This window comes from Chiroxiphia lanceolata, chromosome 4, assembly GCF_009829145.1.
Source record: "Chiroxiphia lanceolata isolate bChiLan1 chromosome 4, bChiLan1.pri, whole genome shotgun sequence".
Lineage (NCBI taxonomy): Eukaryota > Metazoa > Chordata > Aves > Passeriformes > Pipridae > Chiroxiphia > Chiroxiphia lanceolata.
Window position 1 is genome coordinate 28,327,098 of NC_045640.1, and position 26,965 is coordinate 28,354,062.

Below are 26,965 nucleotides of genomic sequence, written 5' to 3' on the forward strand. Positions count from 1 at the left end.
CAGCTTTCAACTCTCTAATGGCTTTAAAAAAAAAAGCTGCAACTCTTCTGTGGTTCATGTGCAGAAGTACAAAGCATTTAATGTTGAGCATTCGATGCTCTATGACTCCATAGAGCAGAGGTCTGTTGGCTTGCCAGATTTTTCTAAATTTCCTCTGCTTGTTATTTGCTAAGCATTTTGGGGTAAATATTTGATGCTTTTTTTAGTGGGTTTTTTTTTTAAGTTTTAATTTTTGCAGGATATATATGTTAGCTATTAGGCAGATTGTTCTTACCAGTGGTTTTATGCTGTGAGGAATGAGAGCACCCAGAGTCAACATTACTTCGGCTGAGAGATTGCATTTTTTGCCTGATGGTTGTTAGCTGGGTGCACCCTGCAAGATGGGGGATTTTCCATGTATGCCAGTGTGGTGATGTCCTCTCCCGTGTGCATGTGTTATGTTCCAGGGTCAGTTTCTGACAACTGAAGACCTTTCTAATCATCTGTTTCTCAGACAGCTTGATTGAAGGCCAGAAAGAACCCTGGTCATTCAAGGGTGCTTGAAATGAACCTTAATAGCTTCCAGGCCTTGAGAAATCTCTGTGCTGCTGCCAGAGTTATCTGTAAAGGAGGGGGAAGAGCAGGCCTCAACTTTGTGTGACTAAATTATCCACCATCTGTAGCAAAGCTGTTGCCACATGGCTGTGTAAGAAAATGGGAGGCCCTTAACTAGGATAAGTTGGTTTGGGAATCACAGAAAAGGTGGGAGAGGCTTAAGAAAGAACATGCAAACATAATGTTTTTAGGAAGGTTGATTTTCAATTCTGTGCACTTAAGAAAATAAAATGAATTGAGCTGTGAGGAAGAGAATGTGAACTATTTTAGAGACTGCACGGATTTATAACTTTTATTTATATTCTCTTTGTTTAAACTTTGATCAAGCGATACTTTCATGGGATTTGGAGTAAGCATCATGTTTAGCTTTTACTGCTCAGAAATTACTGCTTTCAATGGTTTTAGTATTTGTTTTCCAGATAAATAGCCTGTGTTTGTGCTACAGCATTTCTTAAAATTGTAAAAAAATGGGAATTGTTTTTATTCTATTAGTATAACCAAAATGCGGTTTAAAAAGCTGAACTTTCAGCTGTCTTTATATTTTGTTTTGCTTTTACCCTGCTATCCTCAGAGGAAAGTGTGCATTTAGTCAATTAGTTATGACTAAAAATGTAGACTTTGGGATTTGATTGATATCTTACCATTTTGTGTCTTTTCCTCAGCAATTTGGAAAATGAAAAAAAAAAAAAACCAAACACAAAACTAAAACCCGAGCAACTGTATTTCTAAGGTCCTGGAACCCAGTAATCCCATGCAGCAGAGCAGATAAGGGTCTGTGTGACTGGAGAGCAGTTTTATAGGACTTGGTGTCCTGGCAGTCAGCAAACTGAAAGAGACTCCACGATCAATGTGTGATTAAGGTCAAAATGCACTGAGCAGCATTAGAGTGTTCCTGAAAGTTCCCAACATACTGATCTTGGCAAACTGATTTTTTACTTTACTTGTAGAAGTCGTTTATTTTCGGATACACTTAACAAGGTGTCATGGTTTGTTTGTAGTTTGCCAAAATAAGGTTTAAAAAGGAGTATCCATAATATTTTTAAACTTTTCTAGAGTGTTTTAAAATAGCTGTGTAACAGAACAGATGCAGACTGTGGGTTAACATTAAAGGTTTTGGGTTCATCTTTGAAACCAAGCCATAAGTCTACAAGTAGCCATCTGATTTCTTATGCCAAGATTATCAGAAGGTAGTGCTACACATTCAGATTTTAACTTTTTAATTAGATTATCAAAATACTAGTTTTGGGAAGCAGTATCAGATACTGAGAGGAAACTGTAGCTGCACAGAGAGGCTGGGAAGTCTCCATCCTTGGAGATATCCAAAAACAGTCTTGACATTGTCCTGATGGCCCTGCTTTAGCAGCGATTTGGCCCAGATGACCTCCAGTCATGCCTTCCAACCTCAGTGAGTCTGTGATTCTGTGTCATCTGGTCACAAATGTACTTTGCAGGATGTGATCAGCCTACTCTCAGATCTGTAGTTATAAATGCATTATGAAATCAATGAAGTTGTATTACTCAGTGGCAAATCATAACTTTTGAGTTCTGTAATAGCTGTAGTTTTCCTGATTTTGATGTGTGAATAATTTTGTGTCCCTTAGAAAAGCAGGATTTACTGTGGGGTGCAGTCTCTTAAATTGCTAATTTTTGAAGTTTGCTTAATGATATAATGATATGATATAATTATACAGAGTTTCACAGAAAGACTAGTGCTGTTGCTTCAGACATTCTGCCTTCTCACTCTGAGTTTTCATGCATAGCTGTGGTAATCATTAATGTAATGTCTTCACTTGGGAAACGGCCAGAGGATCCAAATGATGAGAGATAAAATTGGTGTGATCTAAGTTCTCACTGCTCCAGGACATGAGAAGTCTCTTTAGACTTGAGCTGTTCTCCTTGTGTAATCTGTCTGATCTGTTCTGCTGCTGTCAAGGACTGCAGGAAGATACTTTCTTTAATGGTAGATGTTGGCAAAGACAAAACACTTGCCTTTTGTCAAGTTGATAGTATCTAAATTGTTTCCTGTTTTCATTACTGGCTCAGAAAGCCTGGTTGCATTGTGCCTTTCTTTAGGATTTGTTGGGGCTCTTCTGCCAAACTGTGGTTACAGAAGACTTCACGTGATATATATAAATAGTTACGCTAAATTCATTTGCATTGAGGTCATGCTATTAAATGATGCTGGACACTATCTGTGTAGGATTTTCTTAGTAGAAAAATGATTAAATGATCATGCCTTTTTAAGCTATGCTAATGTAGGATTTGAATGATGTTGGCTAACAACAGATAGTGCTCTTATCTTTTTTTTTTTTTTTTAAATTTCACTGAACTCTTGGAACTGCCCTTTTCACCAAGTCAAAATATGAAAATATGTTTTTAAGTAAAGCCTTGAAAATCTTGCCTAGCCTGCAATATTTAGGGGTTTTTACCAGCATTGTGTCAGGACAGCAGTCAAGGTAATCCAACAGAGGAGTGGAAGTAGAGATGGCATTGGCACTGGAGAACAATTAATTTTAAAAGCAACCCAAAACCACTGAGTATATTTTACTGTCAGTCTCTTTGTATCTGGCTTTTCGTTTTCTTGAAGCTGATGTAAGGAAATAGATTGAGTGTATCAAAATTTAATCTAATTTACCCAAATGGTGTAATAGTCAAAAAGTATGCTGATAAGTGTTGAGTGGTACATACACTGATCTGAAAACATTGCTGAAGTTTATGCAGGATTGTATTTCATTTGCAGTTAGATACAGGTTGAAGCTAACAGCTTGGTAACTCCTGTACAAACGTAATGGGACACTGTTGTATTCTTTTTTCTTTTGTTTTTATTGAACAATTTCCTTTCAAAATTGCACTAACTACAGAAGTCTAGTGTGTAAGGTGAAGAGCTTTAATTGTCCTTTGAGCATTGTGGATCTCATATAGACACCTAGAAGCAATATTAAGATTTTCCAGTCATGTAGCTTGAGAGTAAAAATTTCTTTTTTTTTCTAATATATATATGTACTGCTTGGTGTTACTGTCCTGAAAATATCTTCTTTTTGAATCAGTGATGAAGAACGCTACAGATACAGAGACTATGCAGAAAGAGGGTATGACCGCCATAGAACAAGTAGAGAGAAAGAAGACAGACACAGAGACAGGAGACACAGAGAGAAAGAAGAGACTAGACATAAGTCATCTCGAAGGTTGGATTATTTTTTTTTTTTTTTTTAATAAGATACGAAAGAGTTGCCCAGTTTAAAAAAAAAAGAGTAAACTTTTAAAAGAACCCCAAACAAACTGGAGTTTTGTGGAAAGACTGTAAACACTTAAGTGTGCTGCTTGGAACAAGTCTGCCATATAAAATGGGGACAGACAAAAAGCAATATTGGCCCTGGATAACCTCGTACTGAATGGTGTATGTGGCAGTCTTGGTTGGTGAACAGAAATTATGAATTTGGGGAAAGAAGGGTAAAAATGGTTGGTCAGAAAGAGGTGGAGTGAAGCTGACATTCAGTGCATAAACAAAAGAACTCAGCAGTGATTCTTAGTAAGTAAAATATTCCTCATGGTCACTTGATGGAAATTTTTCTACATGATCCATTTTAAGTTAGAAACTAAGGTTAACTCCAGGAAATGTGGTCAACAAGAATGTCAAATTGTTAAGGAATGCCAATAGGGACATGACGTTATTTAAAAGTATTCCTATTAGAATAGGGGTTACAAATGTGAAAAATCATTCCATTTTCCCAACAAAAAGTACAGGGTTGGTGGATGTATGTACCGCTTAATGAAAAATTCAGTTTGGCACTCACATCCAAATGCTCTGAGGTGGAATGGGAGCAGGTGCCACTTTTCAAATATGAATGCAGAAGCTGTTTTTTTGGTCCTTTATAATTAAATGGGGCCTGAGGTGTCAAGTGTTTGAAGCATATTTTCTCTCTCTCTATTTAGTAACAGCAGACGTCGTCATGACAGTGAAGAAGGGGACAGCCACAGAAGGCACAAACACAAAAAATCCAAAAGAAGCAAAGAAGGAAAAGAAGCCAGTGGTGAACCTGCTCCTGAACAGGAAAACACTGAAGCTGCCCCTGTGGAATAGGCTTGTGTGATTTTTGCCTACTTGCATATATATTAGTGCCAGAAATAGATTACTATAAATCTTGTTATTTTTCTGGGAATTATAATAATTTGCTCTTAATCTTGTTCTGTTAGTTTGAAATCAAAGGTTACTTTGGGGTTTTTTTTGAAAATAAAAGACTGAATTTTTCATGTTAAGATTCTTGGACTGACTTTGTCTTTTAAGAAACAGTGAGAAAACATCTTAAAGCTAGAGGCTTATGCTCTTACAATATAAGTAGGGCTTAAATTCTTTGTATTAAATTGTTTCCTTTTTCCATAAGCCAAGGGGAAGGTCATTCTTTTACTGACTTTAGAAACAGTGTGCATTCATTTTATTATATGCCAACATCTGGAACAGTGTGGGTTTAGTATAGCTTTTGGAGTCCTATTTGGAAACGTCATCCGTTACTACGGGGACAGGCAGAAATTGCAGACTCTTCAAGAACCTTGTATTAAGGTGAAACAAAAAAAAAAATTAGGGAAAGTGGGAAAGGTGCCGATTGTTCTCAGTCTAATGGAACACTAAATGTGGTGATGATACACTTAGTAATTATGTCTGGTTTGTGTGGGTGCATAAGGATGAATTAAGCTGGATAATCATCCCTGCTGCTTTTCAGTGGCTTAAGAGAAAGTTCATTTTAGTCTTTGTTCTAGGGGAACAGCTGTCCTTAACATGATAAAGATTAACAAACGTATCCTCTTCCCAGTGCAAGCTTGTGAGTCAAAAATAAGACTGTGGAACGTGGGTAATTTTCAGAGAAAGACAAAGAACTATTTTAAGAGACATATCATCACTTTCAGATTTACTTCATTCTGAACAGTATCAAGTGTGATTGATACGGTGGTCCTGCAAAAATTGTACTGCCCAGTCAGGGTGCTATCTAGAAGACTTACTCCATGACAATAGCAGGGTGAAGTGTACTTCATTAAAAGCAGTAATTCTATATAAAAATCCCAGATTTAATAGTATTAATCAAAACATACCAGGGAAACGAGGTCATCTGATTTTGGATGAAAATAATGTCTGTACAAGTACACAGTTACAATTATTTTTAATTATTTTAGAAATTTAATTCACAGTTTTACAGACTAACAAACAGTACTTGAAAGTCTTGAAAATACCAGCTTTCATGCTGACCATGAAAAGGTACACAAAATCAAAGTGCTATTAATGTGTTGGATAAAACCCTTCACCTGATTATTGCAACTAGAAAAATTGCAAGAAATTTTTCCATAAGTTATTCATGGATTTCTTTTTGTAAATCAAAATAGAGTGAGTGAGCAGGAGCTGTTGCTCCTTAAATTTCATTATTATTATAATGCATTAAATAGATATATATATATATGTATAAAAAACAACAAAAAACAACAAAAAACCCTTAAGAACACAGGGAAGGAAAGAGTTAAGTCTGTAGCTTAGATCACTCTGAAGTGACTTTCTGACAGGTTTTGCTGCTTTGCCTAAACTTGACTTTTCTTGACATGCAGGTTGAAGTTTCACAAACCTTTTCTTTATAAATACATACTTGAGCCCCCCAAAAAGCAAAGACTGATGTTCCTTTTTTTTCCCCCCTGTGTTAAATTACTTGTCATCCTCTCCACAAAGACTTGTTTTATAAAAAAGTGCCAGGCCAGGACACAATTGTGAGAGTAATTTTTCCTTTCAGTTCTTTGAGCATCCTTGCCAAGCAGGCATGCATCATTCCTGATGTGTTCCTGCCATTGACAGCAAGGAGGATGTCACCACATCTGAAAAAACAAATGCAAATGCAAGAGAACAATTAAACAAGGTGATTTCTTATCTTAAATGTTTGCAAATGCCAAAGCATGTCCTTAAGCTGGGAGGAAAGGGTAGAAATGAGTACTATGGTTCCTTCTCTGGCTAACTACTGTTCATGAATAAGGGAATAATAAAGCAGGTGAAAAATACTTCACTTGTTTGGTTTTCTTACAAATTTATAATTAATTAGACATATTTGAAAGAAAACAGGATATAGTTCTTTCAGATGGGAATTATCATCATGGAATTATAAAAGGGCTTGGGTTGGGAGGGACCTTAAAGATCATCTAGTTCCAACCACCCTGCTGTGAGCAGGGACACCTTCTACTCTAGACCAGGTTGCTCAAAGCCCCAACCAACCTGTCCTTGAACAGGGGTGAGGCATCCACAACTTCTCTGGGCAACTTGTTAGTGCCTCACCACCCTCACATTAAATAATTTCTTTCTAGTATCTAATCTAAACCTGCTATCTTTCAGTTTAAAGCCATTCCCCCTTGTTCTGTCACTGCATGCCCTTGTAAAGAGTCCCTTTCCACCTTTTTTGTAGGCCCTCTTTAGATATTGGAATGATCCATTTTCTGAGTAAACTTATGTTTTAAGGCTTGTTAATTGATTTAAATTTGCACCATAATTGTGCATCTCTTCTCTTAAATTTGTATTGGTGTTTGCAGGGAAGGCTTTTGGTTGGGGTTTTTTAGAGCTGGGTATGTGGGAAAGCTTCTTTGTTGCTGACATGCTTTGTACTACCCCAGAGATCAAACTGAGTTATCTTTATTCATATAGTAGTGATTACTAGATATCTGAAAATATTCTGCTATGAAGGCAGATCTGTTAAAGTTCAGGATGCTTATGTCCTGTTTTCAGATTTGTCAGAGTTAGTTCTGTATCATTGAGTCCTTTCCTCCCTCCCCCACTGTCCTCATGAAACATGGTGGTTTTTTTAAAAAAACCCACCAAATTACCTAGAAGAAAAACTTACTTAAATGCTACTTTTGTTTATATAGTTATTATTACCTAATTCTGCCATCGTTGTATGCTGGTGTTCCTCCAACAATGGATTTGATAAAGAATGGTTTGTTTCCAGTAAGTTCTTCATAACCTCCTACAATGCTGAAGCCAAGACTTCCAGATGTATTTCTTCGTAATACGATTTCTTTGCAGCTGTACAAATACCTGAAACAAACCAGTCTAATTAAATGTCTTACAGTTAACTTCAGATTCTGATGAACCATTCATGATGAATCTGCCTTTTCGTGCACCTGTAGAGTGGTTTGAAGGTGCAAAATAGCACCATAGTACCACTGTATTAAATACTTACACTTCTGTTTCTGCTTTCCACAACCAGTTATTCTGAAAGTAAAATTACTAAGTAATCTTGGGGTTAAAGTATTAAATTGGTTGGTTTATAAGGTAAAATTTTAGGCAAATTATCTAGTTGGTGTGATGGAGAAAAGCACTTAAGACTGGAGTTCATGTTTGTAAATCAGCAATCCAAAACCCTCTATTTCACTTACATTGTACAGTCCAATTTCTTGTTTATTGTCCAGATATGAGCCTGCATGTGATTAACTATGTCAAAGTGGTCAGTTATTTACTACTGTAGTGCATATCAAAGCTAAATAATTTTAAGGCCAGTGGAATCAATTACAAAAATGACAGAGATGACACAAAGACAAGTATTGGTGGAAGAAGGGATCCTGAGCTTTTCTTGTCAAGTAATGTGGTAAGTCACAGCATGGAAGATGGGAGAAACTTATCCACGTCAGTCAGTGCTTTGGAGAACTGAGCCTGCTCTCAAGATAACTTGTCCTCACTATAATGATTAACACAGCATGTTACAGTAACGGAGCTGAAATCTACTTCTCCCTCCATTTGTCTTTTGAATGTATTTTATGATACTGTATGTTATGCTGAGTCAAAGCATAGCTGAAACAAGGAATAGGGGAAAGCAAGAATAGTGTTATTAGACTCTTGTATGTTGCCTATTGCTCTGAGTACATTAATTTCAGTACTTTTTCTGTTACGTTTTTTTTTTAACCAAATTAATTTCATTAGTTACAGAGTGAGCAATGGAAATTTTTGTCCATAGTACTTAACCTGCTCATCATTAGCGATGTATCCAGGAACGATTGGATTTTCAGGCTGAAAATCCATTTGCTATTCTTTATCTGAAAATATAGGCTGGCTTACAGCAAGCAACTGTTACAAGCTCTATTCAGAGACTTTTTAGGTTTCTAAGAAGCAGCTAACACTTCTGTAGAAAGACAGATAGCCTTTAAAGACCAATATGTCTAGCTTTTTAAAAATTGTGTTTGTCAAATAGTGCATTTGCTGTCTTTCATAGCAACATTTTATAGTAATACTAGATTAGTCCCCCAGGACCTACAAATACTTACTTACTGGCTGCCAGGATGGTAGGTATGTAATATTTGCACAAGAATTCTCTGGCTGCTAATGTATGAAACAGGTGACATGTGCTTCTTTCCTCAGCAGCCAGACATTATTATTTTACCATCTGTGGACTTCTTCAATGTGCAAAATCACTTAAATCCTCTATGTTTGATGGTACTTATCAAGGTCATGACCAAGTGATGCCAGGATTCAGCCATTAGTGCTATAATTCAGTGTTGATTTTTGGGGGCAGGGGTCTCTGCTGCCTGGTGCTACACTCACTGCACTAAGGAGTACATTCCTGAAGTGGAAAGGTGATCAGCTGAATCCTAATGCCATAGAAAAGTAATAGACAAGCAGGTAAAGACAGAAGGAGAAAACACAGTGAAGCCAAACAAGTCTTATGTGCATTCTGTACATGCAGTCTGTAAGGTTATCAGTTGCATGGTCTCCATCAGTCCAGAAAGCATAAATACCTCTTTGCTGTCAAGGTGTATGCTGAATTTAAGTAAAATAGACACAGTATCCTAGCACTGGGATTGTTCTTCCTGCCAGAGCAGACAAAACACATGGGAAACAAGGAACAGCAGAGAGCAACTACTCTATCCTGACTCCAAGGCCCTGTGCTGCCTTTTGCCTCGCCAAAGGGACAGGATATAACCTGCTGTGACAACCAGGCAGCAGAGACCAGGAAATCAGGAGGAGAGGTGCTGGTGTGATGCTGAGTTTGTGAAAAGGGAAGGAAAGAGCTTTCCGAAGTGTTTACAAGTTTGCCATCTTTGGTTTCCAATACCCAAATTGGTAATGAAAAAAAAAATTCCCCAAGCCAAGAATGTTTTGTCTACAACAGTAATGGGTGACCCTTGAGTTCTCTCACTCTTCCTATTTTCTCTAGTCCTGCTGTGGGTGTTGGTGCAGGCAGATGCAACCCATTACACGGGCCATAGCTAGAGATGACTCTTGACAGAATAGGAGGTGTTTACACCTTTAACTTGATTTTTAATTATCTCCATCCTCTGGGATAGAGTATAAGCATGGCAGTGCACCATCCACCAAGTATTTGTTAGCACTGTCAGAAATGTGAAAAGGATGCTGGCAGGCAGGATGTGCAAATGTAATGCAGGTACTGCTTGCTCTGAACAGCTCAGTGGCTAAGCAGAGATGCCTGCTCTGCCTGAGCAAAAAGCAGCCCAAAGGGAGTGAGTTCATTTGGGTCTGTATAATCATAAAGACAAGTCTAGAACGTACCAGAGAGAGAAAATAAAATAAATACTTGTCATCTGAAGATGCACAGTGTGTTTGAGAAGATTATTTCTCTGTGGTAGTAAAAGCCCCAGTTTGTATGTTTTGACCCAGTCAAACTGCCATAACCCACTAAACTGCAATCAGACTAAAGAGAACCACCTTCTGCCTTGGAAGAGAGCAGCTCACAGTCTTCTACCTCCAAAACACTCCAAAAGATGAGAACAAGGAATAATTTACATATGGACTTGCCTCAGATAGAGATTTGTCAGTTTACAGTGTCTAGCCACAGGGTCCCATCCTAAAAAATACTACAACTGAGCATCAGTTACTGATGCACAAGGAATTTTAAAGTGCCTATTTTCAAATAGTTAAATGTATGATTCCCTGCTGATTTTCATGAAATGCGAGTAGCCTTACGCTCTGGGAATGCAAACCAGCCCAACTGCAGGAGAACTTCTGCAATAACATCTATGAAAAGCATAACTCCCTCCCCCTGTCCTGTTACAGTACACAAGTGGTGGTAGAATATAGTAATATTTGAGAATTGCTTCCATCAGAGCCTTAGAACTCAGATTAAGTTAATTTGGAGAATTTTCTGTCCTAATTTCATGGTTTACCTCCTGTTCTACCCCTGTTTTGCTTAATGACTTCGGCCACCTCCTGTCTTTCTCATCTCACTTTGCAGATGAAGAAAAGCACTCGTGAAGTACTAATGTTTGTAAATGTTATGACAGGATGATCTATAAAGTATTTTTAAGTGCTAGCTGAGAGAAGGAAATGTGAGGAGAGCAAAGAAAGCAGAGCAGGAGAACAAGCAAGAGTAGAAGCAGCATCACAGAGCTGGGAAACATTTTTCACCAGCTGTTCCTCGTTATTTCCTTTCTGTATGCTTCACAACACTATGTCCCTCTACCAATAACGGAGACCTGTCTTCCTCAACAACAAACAATTCAATTTGCTACCCTGAAATAAGTCTTCAGGTGGGAATGCTTAAGGTCCTGCATCACTCTTTCCTTCCAACGTCCAGCCCACAGCCCCTCTGCTCGCAGGCCAAGTTCTGACAGATGTCAGATGCACATGTGCATCTATTTTATAACCACTACATATTGGATTGTACTACAAAAAGAACAGAGGAGCTGTTTATGCATTATTAAGCCATACAAAAGTAACAAAAGCCAATTCTAATATCTCATAAGGAAAGGACTGAAATTTAAGTGAGATCCACAAATGTTAAATTATGTAAGATGGCTTTTCCAAGTCTTTGAACTTCAGTGTGAGGGATCAGATAACTTGTCTGATTCTGCTGCTACCAACTTGATATAGAAAAATGGTATAATTCCATAACTCTCATTATTTGTGTCTCTTGTCTGTGACCATCTCTGGAATATGCCTGCAGTCCTTGGGAAAAGGAGAGAGTTCTGTTCTAATAAAAATGGGCATTTGCAGTAAGCTACTCTTTATCAGGTAATCATGTAACTATTACTAATGTTAGCCTGTTTTCAACTTCATCAGTCATGGGCAGAGGTCTGTAGACATGCTCTAGTATTTAGTTCAACTCAGCACGTTTTTATGGAACCATTCAAGTGATTTTCATGTTTTTGGAACACAGAAGGAAAGACCCTCTCCCATTGGTTTCCTGAGCCTGAACATTGCCACTCTAAGTTATGAGATCAGGCTGCCTCTGCACTCTCCACCCTTCTTGTGAACAGATACACACACTGAACTGCCAGGGCTTGTCTAGAGCCACATCTTTACCTTCTCAACAGAGTTTAAATAATCCACCATCCAGCCTCCTCCTTTTTAAATCATGCCTATTCCTGGCCTACCAGTTTTACCACCTCTTCTATTTGTTCAGTTTGTCTTATGTAGGTGTGCCCTTCCTGCCCATCTTCCCAAGTGCCTTGCATGGTCCTCTGTAATCATCATTTTGACATTTCTACTTTTTCATCTGCTATACTAAACATTCTTAGACTCGCATATCTTGGAGCAGTCCCTCCAATAAATGGTTTAATTAAAGTAGGTGATTCTTCACCATCTTGCCCCATAGCAGCACATTGGGTACTCTTGCCAAGACAGACCTGTTGGATGTCTATTTGGACAGAGAGTAATTTTCTCTGATGGCCTGGAAAATGTCATGAGACTGGTGACAGTGCCTTGATATCTAGTAAGGTGTGATCCTTGCCAAAAGCAAACTGAAAGCTAGATAGGGAAAGCCTGAAGTGCAATGAGTTAACATGATACATGTCCTAGTGAGACAACTGGTTGAAGGACTTCAGATGTCTTATGTGGGCCTTGGAGAATCAGTTCAATCAAAGGGTAAGCGCACTCGTGCTGGAAAAGACTGAAGGGTCTGATAGTACCTAATGATCAATCACAAACCTGATCCTCACACGCCCCTACTCAAGCAACCAGCTGCTAGTAAGGATACAGTGCACCTTTTGTTACTGGCACATCTAATGAGCGTCAGTCCCTGTCTTAGGACCTAGTTTGATGTTCAGAGCAGTGTACCCGCTCAGCATACCAATGTTTCTTTGAAGGAGAAGGGCCATGCTGTGCTCTGTGCACAGCATTGCAGCTGGGGATAGTGTTACAATGAATTCCTGTCTTCAGTCTTGCTGACACTGGAGCTGATTTTCCTTCAGACCAAAAGGGTTAGAATGCCTTCACACAATGCAGCCTTCAGATGAGGGAGGATAGAGTGAACTCAGAGACCCTTTTTAAAATGGGAAAACCATCTTTTTTTTTTCCCTAACTACGAAGTGGAACTGACTGATGTGAACACTGGATATAAGACTGCAGTACTGTGGAGCTCTGTTCTTCATCTCCACCACCTTGCTAAGGACGTGGGAACTTAGGTAGCTGTGGGTAGGAGATGATGACCAGGTAGTTAAGGTTTTCTATACAGCCCAGTGAAGGTGGCATAGGCAGGGTGCACTTGTTTCAGTCCATCTAGCAATGGATGGTGACAGAAGACAAGACACAGCATTGTAGATTACAGCAGCTATAAGGCCTCTAGTCTGTTGCTGTCTCTGCTGGGAGCACCACCCATACTCTAGTGCCTTCACAATGCTGCTGGTCAAGCTCAGAGGTGCAGGAAAAGTCAGCAAGAATGAGGACTTCCCTGGGCTTCCTGTCTGCAGAGACTGGGTGAGGAAAGTTTACCATTGCCTGGGGTTGCAAGTTATGGGTCATCCGTTTAATCCTTTTTCTTTTTACTGCTTTTCTTTCACGGGAATAAGTGCATAGTCCTCTCCACTTGAGGAGGAACTTTCTGCCTGTGGGTGACAAACACACAACCTGCCTTCTGCTCTTGCAGTGCTTCAGCACGTTATACCATCATTAGCCTGAGATCAAGCCCTGAAAAAAATCTGTCCCTCACAGCAGACCTTGCTGAAAGGTGAATGAGCTCAAAATGGCTCAGCTAGAAGGAGGGAAAGCATCTAACCTGTTATGCAAGAGTGGGAAATGAAGAGGAGTCCTGAAACTGTGCCTAGAGCAAAAGCCCACCTGTTCTGCAAACCCTCTTTTTGTGCCCTCCCGCAAAAGAGAAACAGAACTGCTGCCAGGGTTAGGAGTACAGACAAGAGAAACTTGTAAGCAAAATTCTGCATTCCTTAAAATTGAATACCAGTTTCGACTCTGTGATGCTAAGTTTGCATATTCACAGATTCACATCTTTACAAGATGTCTAGGAAGCTGTAGTATGCTCTGCTCACCAAGTGTGTTTGAGAGAACAAGACATGCGATGTGGCTTTTATTATCCTGACTGAAATGACAACACAGCTGCTTCCTGTGTATGACAAATGTACTTCTTTCAGCCGGGGGTGGGGTTAAAAGAGGTGATTTGGAGATACTGGCCAACTTCATGCACTTTGCAACATCTGGGTAAAGTCAAACAATTCAGCTGGATTTGGCTAAGGGGCTGTGAAGCTTGAGAGCTGCAGGAGGGGTGTCTGCCTTCTGCGGGGTGGTCGAGCCTGGCCCCCAGAAAGGTCCTCTATCTCCGCAAGGTTTCTCTTTCACTCACAAAGTGCCAGATATGTTTTCAAGACAAACAATTCAAGATCCTATCCTCCCCTGCAAGGGGAACGGCATGTCTATTTTGCCATGTACACGTACCCATTTACAAAAGGTATTTAGAGTCAAGTGTGTGCCAGAGCCTGGATTTAATTAACGTAGTGCAATGAATCAAACAAAAAGAAAGAATTGCCAGAAAATACAAATCTTTCCTCCCACTGCCCTTCAGTAAGAGGATGCAATCTGTGGACTTACCGTGGCAGCCCCAGCCACATAACCCAGGATGGTGACCACTCGCTGCTGCTCTCCTGCGCAGGCTCAGGGGGCGGCAGGTGATCCTGCTCCTCCTGGGCTTCGCATGCTCTCATCTCCAGGGCTTTGAGCACCACTGATGAGTTGGTGTTCTTCAGCAGGGCGACGGCCTCACTCCGGCTGACTCCTGTCAGGTCAATCCCATTCACGTTCAGGAGGATGTCACCTGAGACCAATAAAATGGATGATAAAAACCCCTGAAAATGTTTCCAGGATCCACTCCCCAGCCCCACAAACAAGTGAGTCAAAGCCATGGCCAAGAACTTGCTGCCTGATGAGGCTGTTTGTTAATCCTATGGTTTAATGTGGATGTGAAGCAAATGCTAGTAAATGTGCAACAGGCATGAGAGAAGGGTCTAGGTCCCTGTATGCAGGAGTATTGAGAGGCTGGACAGAGGATTTGGTCCTGGTTTCTTGCCATGTCATATCCTGAATCCAGAGCCAAACAAACAGCTAGGGTCCTGCTGTACCAACAAGCTTTGGTACTGGCACCTAATGCTAGTCCACGTCTCTGATGTCCACTTCCAGCTAAGAACTTTTGTACTCAACCTGGGCTCGAAAAGTGGCAGCTCAAAGGTATTTTTCTCCCAGCTCTCCCTAAGCTGAGGACTGCCACTCCAGCTGGCTCTTTGTAAAGTTTGCTTTGTGGGAATAATGTGTTATTATTTTCATATTAATGCCTGTTTGAAGCCAAAACTTCTTTCTGTGTGCCTTATTTATAATGTAGGCACAGCAGCTTCAGAGAAAAATGCAAAGATGACCTCAATCACTACAGGGAGAACAATAAAGGTATCATTAATGTCATGCAAGCAGCCACAGTGCCAAGTGCTCTGCTACCCTTGGCACCAGGCTCTCACACCAGGGCTTCCTTGGGTGCCTCTGTGCTTGGCCTGAATGCTTCTCCAGGCAGGGATGTATTCCCCAGCAGTCCAGGCAGTGCAATATGAACATTAACCTCTTCTTGTGGTCTGCCCCAATGAGAAGGACAACTGCCTAAGAGCTGCTCTAAGCCATGGAGGCTTGTTGCACTGTTACAACATCACATATTCATTTGTTTCAAATTTTATCAAATTAACTAGGCTAAATTTTCCATGCTACCTCATTATAAATAGTTTTTGGAAAGTGTATCCCACTGAGAGGCAGACATTTCCCAGCAGGAGGAAAGGGGAAACCTGCTGTTTTGCTCCTGTTGTTGTGTTCTCACACGGGTTTTGATGAGCAGACACAAAGGGGAGCTTCCCATGTGTGCCAGTGCTGGGTACTGAGACCCAGGCTTGCGGGGCCCAGCTGGGCTGCAGCTATTCTGCCCAATTTTTGAGTGCCTTCCCTTCCCTCACACTCAGAAGTTCCCTCCAGCTTTCTGGGTGGTGACTGGACTGAAGCTGAGCATAGGGAATGAAGGGCAAGGGAACTGGGTGTGATGCTCTTTCACTATCCCTCTATTTCTCCAAAGAAACCCTTGATTTAAAGCAGACTTTCAAAATCCCCTCATTTTACCTGTTTTTATCCTGCTGTCTCTGCTGATAACTCCTCCAGGTTCCACACTTATCACATAGATAGGCAAATCCCACTCCCAGTTAGATGCTCCGCCTGCTACAGTCATTCCCAGCGATTCTGTGTGATCTTTCCGGACAGCCACCACCTTCTCATGGCAAGTGACAGTGTGAAGGGTGCTCTATGATGGAGAAAACAGCAACAACAAACACAGTGGGCATGGTGACCTCCCTGACACTTAGGCATTTTCTATCGAAACAAATATTCATCAAGGGAATATCAAAGCACTTCCCAGATGCCTGCCACACTTCCTGATGGCACTCAGGATTCTCTGCGGGGCTTAGGCATCTGTGGAGTCAGAGCTACCACCAAGATAACTGTGCTTTAATAGTTAAAATCAGGCACTACTCCCACCAAAATCAGAATTGCTTTAGTGCTAAGGCAATACAAGCAGGTCTTTGAAATGTAAATAAGGAACCTGATTTAAAAAGAAAAAAAAAAGTTCTTTATATTAATATCACTAGTGGTCCTGATATCCTTGACTATCAGGTCGTGCTTCTTATCCTACTGCTTGCAGTCTGTGCATCATCTGTATAATTAGTGAGAAGTAGTTCTCTTGGATGTAAGGAATAAAATTATTGAGGACATATTAGAAGATAGATATTCACTTTCAAAAGACAAATAAAATCTGGATTTAAGTGTTCACTGCTTTGCTTTCCTTAAGTATCTCATAAGCAGTACTCCTGGCATCTGCTCCTGACAATCCCAGCCTCTCATGCAGGAACAGCATCATCCATTCCAGGCTCATATGTAGATATAACAGCACGCTTCTAAAGACATTTCAAATGTATATTAAAACCCACCGTCTCATTCACAAGTCTGACCTCACATTCATAATATGCAAAAATAATCTATAAAACTCAAAGCCACATTAATCTCTTCTTAAAAATCTGACATCTCACAAAGATATTTCACCTTGTTTCCTGGGCCAGCAGCGCAGAAAGCGGAGTAGATGAGTCCACAATATTTTCGCAAGTGACAATGATGGACATGGAAGATTACAGCAAGAATTCTTTACGGGACTAAGGCAGGCTATGTCTTGGATTTGTGGTTTTTTTAATGGTATGTTTGGTGGAACTAACTCCATATCAAGATTTCCGTGATGCAATATTGACAACAAAACACAGGACTGTTCAGGAGCTTAGCAAAGGATCTTCAGATGCTTGAGCAGATGAACAGTGGCTGCCACAGAACGCCAGGAACAAAAAGGCAAAGAGTTCAGTGGAAAGAGGAATTCTTTCTTTCTGTCACCAGGACAAAAACCAAACACAGTTTTTTGGACATATCAGACCTGGTCCATGCAGAACGCAGTCACTGTGTCAGAGTAACTGGGCTTATGGCTTGCAAATGAATCTAAAAATTTCTGAAGATTTTAAAACCTTCAGAATATAAATGTTCTGATCCAGATAATTTTAACCTTTCACTTTTGTCTTTAAGGTGTAAATGTTTTAAAAATAGTAGTTCTATCTTTATGAAAACTAAACTTAATGTTTCATCCATGTTTGTGTATAAATGTCCTTTTTCCCTTGGAAAGGAATGGCTTTTCATCAGGAAAAGGCCACTTTCTGAAGTATGTGGGATAGGGGCACTTCTGATTTTCACAAAACTGCAATCTGAAATTTTGTAGCAAAACATGCCATTGGAATTCTACTTGGGGCTCCAAGTTACAGGGCAGTCCTGTTACTTACCCATCAAGTCTCAGACAACCAAACCATTAGAGCATTAGCTAGTTTATCACTATTTTTTGAGGAATCATCACAGAGAGAAACAGATTTCAAAGCCGTGCTTGGGAACAAATTGTCCTGTTACATTTCAATGAAGAATTATAAAGGTACAAGTACTTGTGTGCTCAACCACGAAGGACCAGTTTTTCTTTGAAGCTATTCTTCCACATATAATTTTTTACATGGTTGCAGATAGAAAGGAATTGGGGTGACTTGACTGAGACAAAGGCAGTGATGAAAGGAACGTAAAGCCTTTTTTAGTAAACACACGTAAAGCTTGCTTGGAGGTACAACTGATAGTGAGTAAACCAGTTAAAAGGCAGTGTTTATCAGTGACTGCATTTCAATTCATTCTCTTCTAAACAATTGTCCTCTGTCATTTTGAAGTAACCTTGGAGGTCAGGAGAAGAAAAACATAACAGTTCATCTCCTCCTCTTTTTCTTTTTTTTCCTTTTCTATATATTTACTGGAAAATAAATATTTACAGCAGATTATCTCAACATCGAAGCTATGACACGTGTCTTGCAGGCAAAAGACATAGCTGTGTCTGTTTGGAAAATGTACTTCACCTGAAGGTTAACCTGCTCATATGGTCAGGAAACACTGCCTGCTTGATCAACATTTTCTTTGCTTTAAATACTAGACAATTTGTTAGAAAAGAGTAAGAAAACAGTTCCAATTAAAAACAAGTGCTGTTTAATTAATGGCAAAGCTCCCAGTGACTTCAAAGGAATTGAATCTGGCCTGTTTATGCATTACAGCCTGGCTTTGCAACCTCAGCTGCACAAGAAAGTGTTTCTGACATCTCCTCTTTTCTGAATCCAGGCAGCAGCCAGAAGAGGTTTGGGCTGTGCTTCCCCTACTCTGTACACAGGAAAACAGATCCCTGAAACCCTGTGCAGGACCAATCTCTTAGCACACCATACACTCAGCATCACTGCCACCGGAGAAGGACATGGTCACAATGTCCTCCTCTTACGCAGTGCCTTGTGGGCCGCATGGCTGGTTGCCACTGGCCTGAAAGAGAGCCACCTCCTCATGGCTTAGAGATGGAGGCAGGCTGTCATGAGGCCAACATCATGACCAAAAGAAGTTCCTGGGCCCTTGTGTGAGCCAGGCGGCTGCTAGAAGCTAGAATTTATTCTTGATGCTGAATACAGCCAAAGATAGAGAGCTGACTTCAGCCCATGTTTACATACATGCTCTACAGCAAGAGCAGTTTCCCTCAAAGAGAGCATTCCTGACCTGCTAATATCACCTCCTACAGTAAGCTCAGGGGACAAAATACACCTTAAAATTAACCAGAATTCAAGTCAGCTAGCAATCTCTATTAATCACACCTAATAAAGCAATCCCACTGATGGCAGCAGGTAGCAGACTCATCAAACTACACTCATGAAACCACACTCAGGAAACTCCCCTGACAGTGAAGTCCAGCCAACAAGCATTACCTTGGTTTTGGGCAGGAGCAGGCACTGCATTGAGGACACTGTAAAGGCCCCTTGGCTTGGAAGCATTACTCCTGCACTAATGTCTATTTAAAACAAATAACATTTTAAGTCTGCCAAAGCCTGCAGTTTAAAGATCTTGAATTACAAATGATGTTCAACTAAACCTTCAGCAAAAAACAATGAGAAATTCAAATTGACACATTCATGCCCTATAAAAGGGCAACTAATACTCCAGTAATGTTTGTATCAAACCAAAAGCCCACAGTGCCTGAAGCTTATTGTGTCTACTGGGTGTACTGCTCTCCTGATCTACTGCCAGAGCATTTTCTCTGATATAAACCCTCCACTGCACACACACGAAGCTAAAGGGGGATAGAAACATCTCAGAATTTTCTTTTTTGGCGGCAATCTTCCCTGGAAAGTGCCCAAATGGTGACACTGAACAAAAGCCCACAGCAGCACACCTACTTATGTGCTTATGTAGTACTCATGTCCTGTGGCAGACTGGAAATCCCCCTAAAAGCCGTGGCCTATCCAACAAAAGATGATTCATTAGTCTTTAAAACCCTTAGTCCTTAGTCTTTAAAGGACTGTTGCAAAGTCAACATTGTACCTTCAATCTCACAGCTACCCAAAATAATGTTAGATTTACCAAGAGTTCCCCTCTAACACCTCTCAGTACAGGATGAGAAAATGAGAATCTCAGGTCATTTATGGAAGACAAATCATCTTCCCAAATAATCCCATGTGGCATCAATTAATCTGATGAACATGGTAGAACTAACAGGTGCTTGGAGCTTCCATAGAAATCATACAGTAGCAACACAAGCTAATTGCTTTCCTACACATATCTCCCCAAGGACATTATTACTTCATTAGGAAATAACGCCTTGCAGATGCATGATTAGTTGGGCACTTCTTGCTACCCCATAGCAGCTACTGAGCATTGACTCTGCTCTCTGGTTTAACTCCTGCTGATCCAGTCCTACCTAACAAGGGCTGTGATTGGGACTTCATGGAAAAGGAAAGCTAAAAATAAATATACATTAGCATTTTTAACACATAAAACCACTGAACAATGTAGTTTTAAAAAACCTGCAAAAATGGACGCCTTTTAACATTTGTAAATCCAGAGCTAGACTTGTCAAAGCAGAACCAATGCTTTGGGTCCAAAGCTCCACAGAAAGTCAGCGTGCTTGCAGCAGCCAGGCAGACCACAGCTGTTCTCTGCCACCAAACCGCCAGCCAAGTCAAGGTAAGGGTATCTTAATAAATGAGCAACAGACCAGTAATTACCATAATTTTCAAGCAGCTTATGTGAATCTTTCAGGCCAGCACATGAAAGGTTTTTGTCTGAAGACTTTGTTTCAGATGATGAAACTTTAGATAAACCTCTTCTGTTTCTTGGAGTGCATTGCCCTGTGCTGGCTCACATTGTTGGCCAGGTCCATGCCCGTGGCCAGGATGCTATGTGCACACCAACCCCTGCCCCACCACTGCCCATTGCCTTCTCCTTCCCTCCCCACCTCAGGTGGAACCAGGGCAGAACCAATGGATAAATAACGAGGAGCACAGCTTTTATGTTTCCATTGCGAAGTGAGATGTTTTTCTGGTGATAGAAACCAGGGACAACACCCTGAGACGTGCAAACACTAGCTGCCCTCCCATTCCCCTGTCCCATGGATGTCAGAGAAGCCACATGAGTGCCCGTGCACTCACCTTGCTGGGGTTGTTTCTCTCAGAGGGACAAGGCTGTGGGCCACTGCTGCTGTAACTCCAGCCCGTCTCCTGCAAGATGTCGGGGGTCTGCTGCCGGGTCTGTCGCGACACGACAAAGTGAACCTGCTTCTCGCTGGCCTGTGGGAGGAGGTACAGTGTGAATCGCACTGCTCTAGTCAATAAACCCCTGCACCTCAGCACCACAGAGTTCATGAAATGTGGGTACCATTAAAGCACGGTTTGGATTTCCCACTAATGTTGCAATGACATAAAGCAGTAGCATCAGTTCAGGTCAATAAAGTTCATAAAAGTTTCTCTTGAAAATCTGGTGTTAACTCAAAAAAACCCTTCTTACCTGCCCCAAGTTTGGCTGGAGGTAGTAATCCACAACAATGCACCACAGCTCTCACATACACCTGTGTACACCACTGCAAAGCAGCATGTGCCTGCCACAGCAGAGAGACAGACAACCAGAGCTGTTGCTGCCTGACAGACAGGAAAGCTGGGAAAGATGCAACTAACATTGAAATGATGTACGTGCTTAAGCCTTGGCTGGTGAAAATGGGGACTAAACAATGTAACTAAGTTCACCTGCACACAGTGAGTGTGACAAATGAAAGAAAGCTTAAAGAAATAAATGTGCAACCATTTTGAGAAATAAAATCGTACTGCACTAGAGCATGGAGAAAGAGGGAGGGCACAAGGAAGCACACAAAGTAATGCAGTTTATTCTTGGAAGAATAGCTTCAAAAACAATTAACCCAAGCTAAAAGTACTTCTAGGCCTTTTTGCACAATGCAATCATAATACTTATGTGCCTGAGAGATGCTGCAGTGCTTCTACTGAGTTACGTTTGTGTGTTATTTTTAGGGTGCTATATGTGTGCCTGATATTAGTGTTAATTTTGTGTACAGGTAGCTTTTTTTTTTCTCTTATTGAATCAGCACTGTATACCTAGAATCAAATGGTTTTATTCACCCCTCAGTAAGACTCACATGAATCTATTCAAAACAACAGTGTTACAAAGATAAAGCTGAGAAGACTGGGGTTTAGTCAGCCTTAGAGGCAAACCAACATACTGAACTAAAATGAAGAGCAGTGTAGAAATAACCTCAACACTATAGAAGCATACTCAGAGGATGTAAAAATGAATCCTCTAATCTCCTCCCCTCTAGGCTAAAGACCTTGGTGGTGTGCCAGGCAGGAGGGGCTCTTAAGGACCAGTTTCCAGAAAGACTCCTGCCTGCTTGCTCTCAGGTTATATCCAAGGGACTGCTCAGTATATTGAGCGCGGAGCCCCCACACAAGCACATCTGGAGGTCTGATCCCCCTGGGGCTGCAGTTGGCAGTGCTTGTTGGTACCACAGCCCCGGAGGCATCAGACCTCCTGGCTCGCTCACTGGCACAGTGACATGCCCTGCTCTCTGGGGAGAAGCTCCAAGGAGAGATGGCATTGAGCAAGCAGCTGGAAACCAAACCCAGATCCAATTGTGCTGTTGAAATCAAATCTCCCACAGACAACTAACAGAAGCCAGAGGAAGCCTCTGGGATTTTGGGTTTTGTAGCTTGATTTGTCTTTTCTGGAGCTTAATTCAATAGTAGTAGCTGAGAGTTAAAAAAAGCTTTTTAAAAATGTCATTTTAGTTAAGAAAAAGCAATCTACTTCTCCTAAATCTCTAACTTCAGGCCTGCAATATGCATGTTCAGGCTGTGCTAATTCCAATAATGTAAAAAATGTGCACTTTCTTGCTTTCCCAGTATCTTGGGGAACACTATTTTTTTCACCAAAAACTCAAATCTCCACAGCTTCATAATATATCATTTGATGCATACACATGTATTGCAAAATAATTTTCTGGATATTTTTACCAGACCTGTTTTTATGGAATATTAATTTGAGGACTCTGAACTCAACTGGTACTCAAAAGCAGAATGCTGTATCATGTCAGAAAGGAAACCATCCTGGTCCCTAGTTTGTAATATGATTGAGATGGAACTGAACAATACAAGATTAAACCTCCCAAGGGCATGTGGCCCCATGAAAATCCAGTTTTCTCTAAAACGAACAACTTCGCCTTAACGCAACTTCTTTTTAAAACTCATCTGCTGCCACATGGTAAGCCTCAAAGTTGGTTATTTAGAGAAAGGTTGTAAATGTGATTAATTCTCATAGAACAACTAGCAGAAGTTCAACAAGAGTCTCTATTGCAATATCACATTTGTCTCCAGGTCAGTCAAGTTGAGTAGTTTCTCAGAAGTCCAGAGTGTTTTAAAAAGTTATCCAAACAATAAGACCAGCTTTTGTATTTACGTACAAATAAAAAGCCATTAATGTTTCTACTGATCAGAATATTCATTACTGACTCATTCTGATCCCTCTCTCTTTCTTACCCCTTGCTTTTTATACAATTATTTTTCTGTATTTTATGCTGAAGCAAGAATTAAAGAAAAGAGATTAGCTTTGAGACTGAGTGCAACTAATAGCTGAAACAATCGACTATAATTGAAATCTGTATTACAGCCAAAGCAAATCAAGTAGGAAGGCAGAGACATGGTGTCAACTTCTGGGTTTCTAGTAGGCAATTGCATATTGAAAAGAGGAAGTGGTGCTGCTCCCAGCAGAAGTTGCCCCATCTCTAACAGGGACGATGGAATGTGGATACACTCCACATGACAACCTGTGATTGTCAGAAGCAGTTGTTGTGATGAAGAGGGGCTCATGAGTCCACCACAGGTGCTCCGAACTGCGGTAAGGGAAAGAGGGAGAGATGAGGGTGAACATCTGGGGTCAGTAAAGTCTGGCTCAACCCATGCAGCTTGACTTGATGTGCTCACACGAGCACCCACTGACCTGTTACCTTGCTCCTTTTCTTGTCACTCTCATGGAAAACAGATGTGGAATGTCATGTTATTTAGATTAAAAGTGCCACTTCTGACACAAGACCATGACTAAAGATGACGTGACAAAAGGGAAGAAGCAAACTCCCACGTGTTAGATGTGTGCACGTTCCTAATTAGCACTTACACGTTTTCTTCATTTCAGTTCTTGTGACTAGGCTTATAAACAGCCAGACATCTAATCTACTGATTAAAAACTGCTTCACATATGCTAATGTAGAATTGCTATAGGCCTGATGAATAAGATATGTCTCAATTATTCATTATTTAAAAGTCAAAACTATCAGATTCCACAGAAATCTGATGTTCTTCCATTTGTGCTTAGACCAACTGTAAAAGTCCAACATTAAAAGCCACCACCTTTTAATGAATATTAGTTCTGTTTTTAAAGAAACCAATGGTGTACTTGTAGCTTCCACCACAACAAATCAGAAGACCTCAACGTACTGCAAGTGACACACTGAGGTCTCAACAGCCAGGTTGCTGTTGAGAAATCAGAGGACACAGTGAAATATCCCTTCGTGTAAGAAGCAAATGCAAAACATTTGTGGCTTCAGTATAACATTTTTTCTCTGTCATAACATGGAAACAGGAAAGGCAAATGATAATTGATGAAAAAACATGACAAAAAAGACACAGGTTCTGGGAATTTTGCATTAGACAAATGTGATTCATAGAGCTCAGACCAATGCAATGTAATCTTGGCTGTTTGGAAATCTGAATCTCCCCTTTGATGGGCATGTTGTTTAAATTCCCAGGGAGTAGTGTGTATTTCAAGCATTATTATGAATAACATCCACTTTTTGGACCCCAATAAGGGCTTTAGTTGAGTTTTTAAACACTTGTATGTGAATGGTTATTTCGTTAGTAATTTTTTCCATTTCATCTGTAGGCTGCATGTGTTTTTTGCTTATGAAGCCTTGTTTTGCCTTATTTTGTAGCCATAAAGAACTGTTCCAAGAATACAATTTTTTTCAGAAAGTTTTTCATTCCAGACTTGTTGCCCTCAGAGAATTTAAACCTTTCCCCTTCTGCCTTCTGCTCCCAGTTAGTGAGATACATAAGGTAATCCAGAAAGATGCTGGACCAGAATTTCAACAACTGGCATTATGCAAGGGGATGACATTTTCTTTACCTAAGCTATAAACTTCTTAATAAAAGTTGGCTACAACCAACTGTGATTCTATGCTAACAGAGGAATCCTTTCCACAAAATGAATGCATTTGAATGCTTCTTTCAGTCCGACTTATATTACCCTGATTATACCTGTCAGAAAAGGGGAAGCAGCCAGCCTGATTTGACATCTTTTTATTGAAGCCCATGAAATTCTTCAATATGTGAACACTCTACATGCCTCCAAATGAAACTTAAAAATGCACAAGTATAATAAGTGCTATAAATATGAGATAAAAGCAACAAAAGATTCTTGGCTTTGCTTTTTATGTTGAAGTTTTCTAAAGAAAACCATAGTCTGTAAACAAAGAAAACAAATGAAAATGGTTCTGGAGGGGAAATAAGGCAGAAGCTGACTGATTTTGTAGCTAAGAAAGGCACAGGCTTTTTTTTTTTTTGTGACAGTTTTGTGTTAAGACTGCTTAGTGCATTGCAGAGGCATTCATTTAGTTCTCCACAAGCATCTAAATAGAGATTTATAAAAACTAGAGCTACAAATCCATTTTTCCAAAACATTTGGATTTCTATATGCTGGATTTAGGTAAGAAATACCTATAAGGAATGGACTACCTTCAGCTGTAAAACATATCCATGGGAAATCACTGAGTTTGGGAGGGTGTTGTTCATCCTGAAACATCCATTGCCTTAGGCTACTCTGGTTTGCTCCAGGGCTGCACCAGAGAGCACTGTGACTCCTTCTGAGCTGGAGGAGTTAGGATCCTACTGGACCCAGTGCTTCCAGGGTGCAGGTTGGCATGCCTTTTGGCAGACGGCATCACGCTTTGATGATGCTCAGAGGATAGAGATGTTTACAGTGATCTGTACGTTCCAAAGCCTGATCGTAGCAGGCACCACTACACGAGACATGAGAGTCCATGCCCACATTCACCCTTGAAGACACAATGAAATCAAGGAGCTTTTAGAGGAGTAAATTCCCATCCAAGCTTGAATGTCTCCTTCCCTCCCCCAAACACACAATGTTTGGCCCTGCTTTGCAATGGATGGTGAAAACACGCTGCTTGGTTTTTGCACAGTTCAAAAACCGTGGTCAAAGTGGTGATGACAAACCTGTATCAGCTGGGCTGCACTCTCTGGACTGCCGTACCGATGGTCATGCCCATTGATGGCCAACACCCGGTCGTTCTCCTGAAGCTGTCCATCACGGGCAGCCATGCCACCTTCCAGCAAGTTGAAAATAAATACCCCCGGCTCATCGGCCTTGCGAACCAGCTTTATTCCCAGTTGCTCATCTGGACTGCTTTTGTTTAGCACAACATGGAAACTGTCATCCCTATTGCAGTGAGCATCAAGGGAAAGTCCGCTGTTTCGGCATCGGTACCTCTGCTCTCGGAGCACTGTCAGTCGGAGCACGTGGCAGGGTTGTTTCAGGATTGACAGGGCATAGTTGTGAGGCACATTTTTGATGTCCATGCCATTTACCTGGAAGAGAGAAGTGTAAATCAGCAGCAGGAAGGCAGTCTATTCTGAGCTGGCACTGGAGACAGCAGCTCTATTTACACAGATGTCTTCATACAAAGCGACATGTGCTATTTCAAACTGTGTCAAGCAGGAGGCCAAGTTTGCAGTGCAGAACAGCCTTCCCCCCAAGGAAAGGATGTGCTGTACAGACAGTTTCTGCCCTTTTTCTTCCCTTTTCTCCCTGATAGTCTCCAGACATACATGTTATTTTCCATCTTTCTTATTGTTCTTCCCAAGCTTCAATATCCTTTCATAGATCTTAGTTTTATTCCACTAGCTTCTGATTTCAAATTGCCTTGCCAACCTTTCCTTTTGCTCACACCACTTTCCTGCTGTTTCTCCCCTTCATTATCTCCCAGCTGTTCTCGGGACAGTAAAAAAAAAAAAATGTTCCCCAGTAATGAATCTCTGATTAAAATGCAGAAAAGAACCTCAAGTAGAACTTTAAATGCCCTGGGTATTTACTAGCAATTATGATGATTTACCACACTAGAAATCAGACTTTTAAAGTTTCTCAGCGTTTTCC

General features: G+C 40.7%; 2 protein-coding genes across 7 annotated transcripts in view; one reads left to right on the forward strand and one right to left on the reverse strand.

Moving 5' to 3' along the window:
- Positions 1–4,851, forward strand: part of FIP1L1 (factor interacting with PAPOLA and CPSF1) — a 38,893-nt gene extending 34,042 nt beyond the window's left edge. For all 4 annotated transcript variants that reach the window (XM_032686008.1, XM_032686009.1, XM_032686010.1 and 1 more), the window contains 2 exons: positions 3,642–3,779; positions 4,528–4,851. In XM_032686008.1, the coding sequence (XP_032541899.1) occupies positions 3,642–3,779; positions 4,528–4,675 (286 nt within the window). In that variant the 3' untranslated portion in view covers positions 4,676–4,851. The remainder of the gene's footprint in view (positions 1–3,641; positions 3,780–4,527) is intronic.
- An 879-nt stretch (positions 4,852–5,730) lies between these two features.
- LNX1 (ligand of numb-protein X 1) overlaps positions 5,731–26,965 on the reverse strand; it is a 68,686-nt gene continuing 47,451 nt past the window's right edge. For all 3 annotated transcript variants that reach the window (XM_032686004.1, XM_032686005.1, XM_032686007.1), the window contains 6 exons: positions 26,029–26,400; positions 20,890–21,027; positions 15,938–16,115; positions 14,384–14,606; positions 7,490–7,648; positions 5,731–6,444 (listed from right to left, as the gene is read on the reverse strand). In XM_032686004.1, the coding sequence (XP_032541895.1) occupies positions 6,309–6,444; positions 7,490–7,648; positions 14,384–14,606; positions 15,938–16,115; positions 20,890–21,027; positions 26,029–26,400 (1,206 nt within the window). In that variant the 3' untranslated portion in view covers positions 5,731–6,308. The remainder of the gene's footprint in view (positions 6,445–7,489; positions 7,649–14,383; positions 14,607–15,937; positions 16,116–20,889; positions 21,028–26,028; positions 26,401–26,965) is intronic.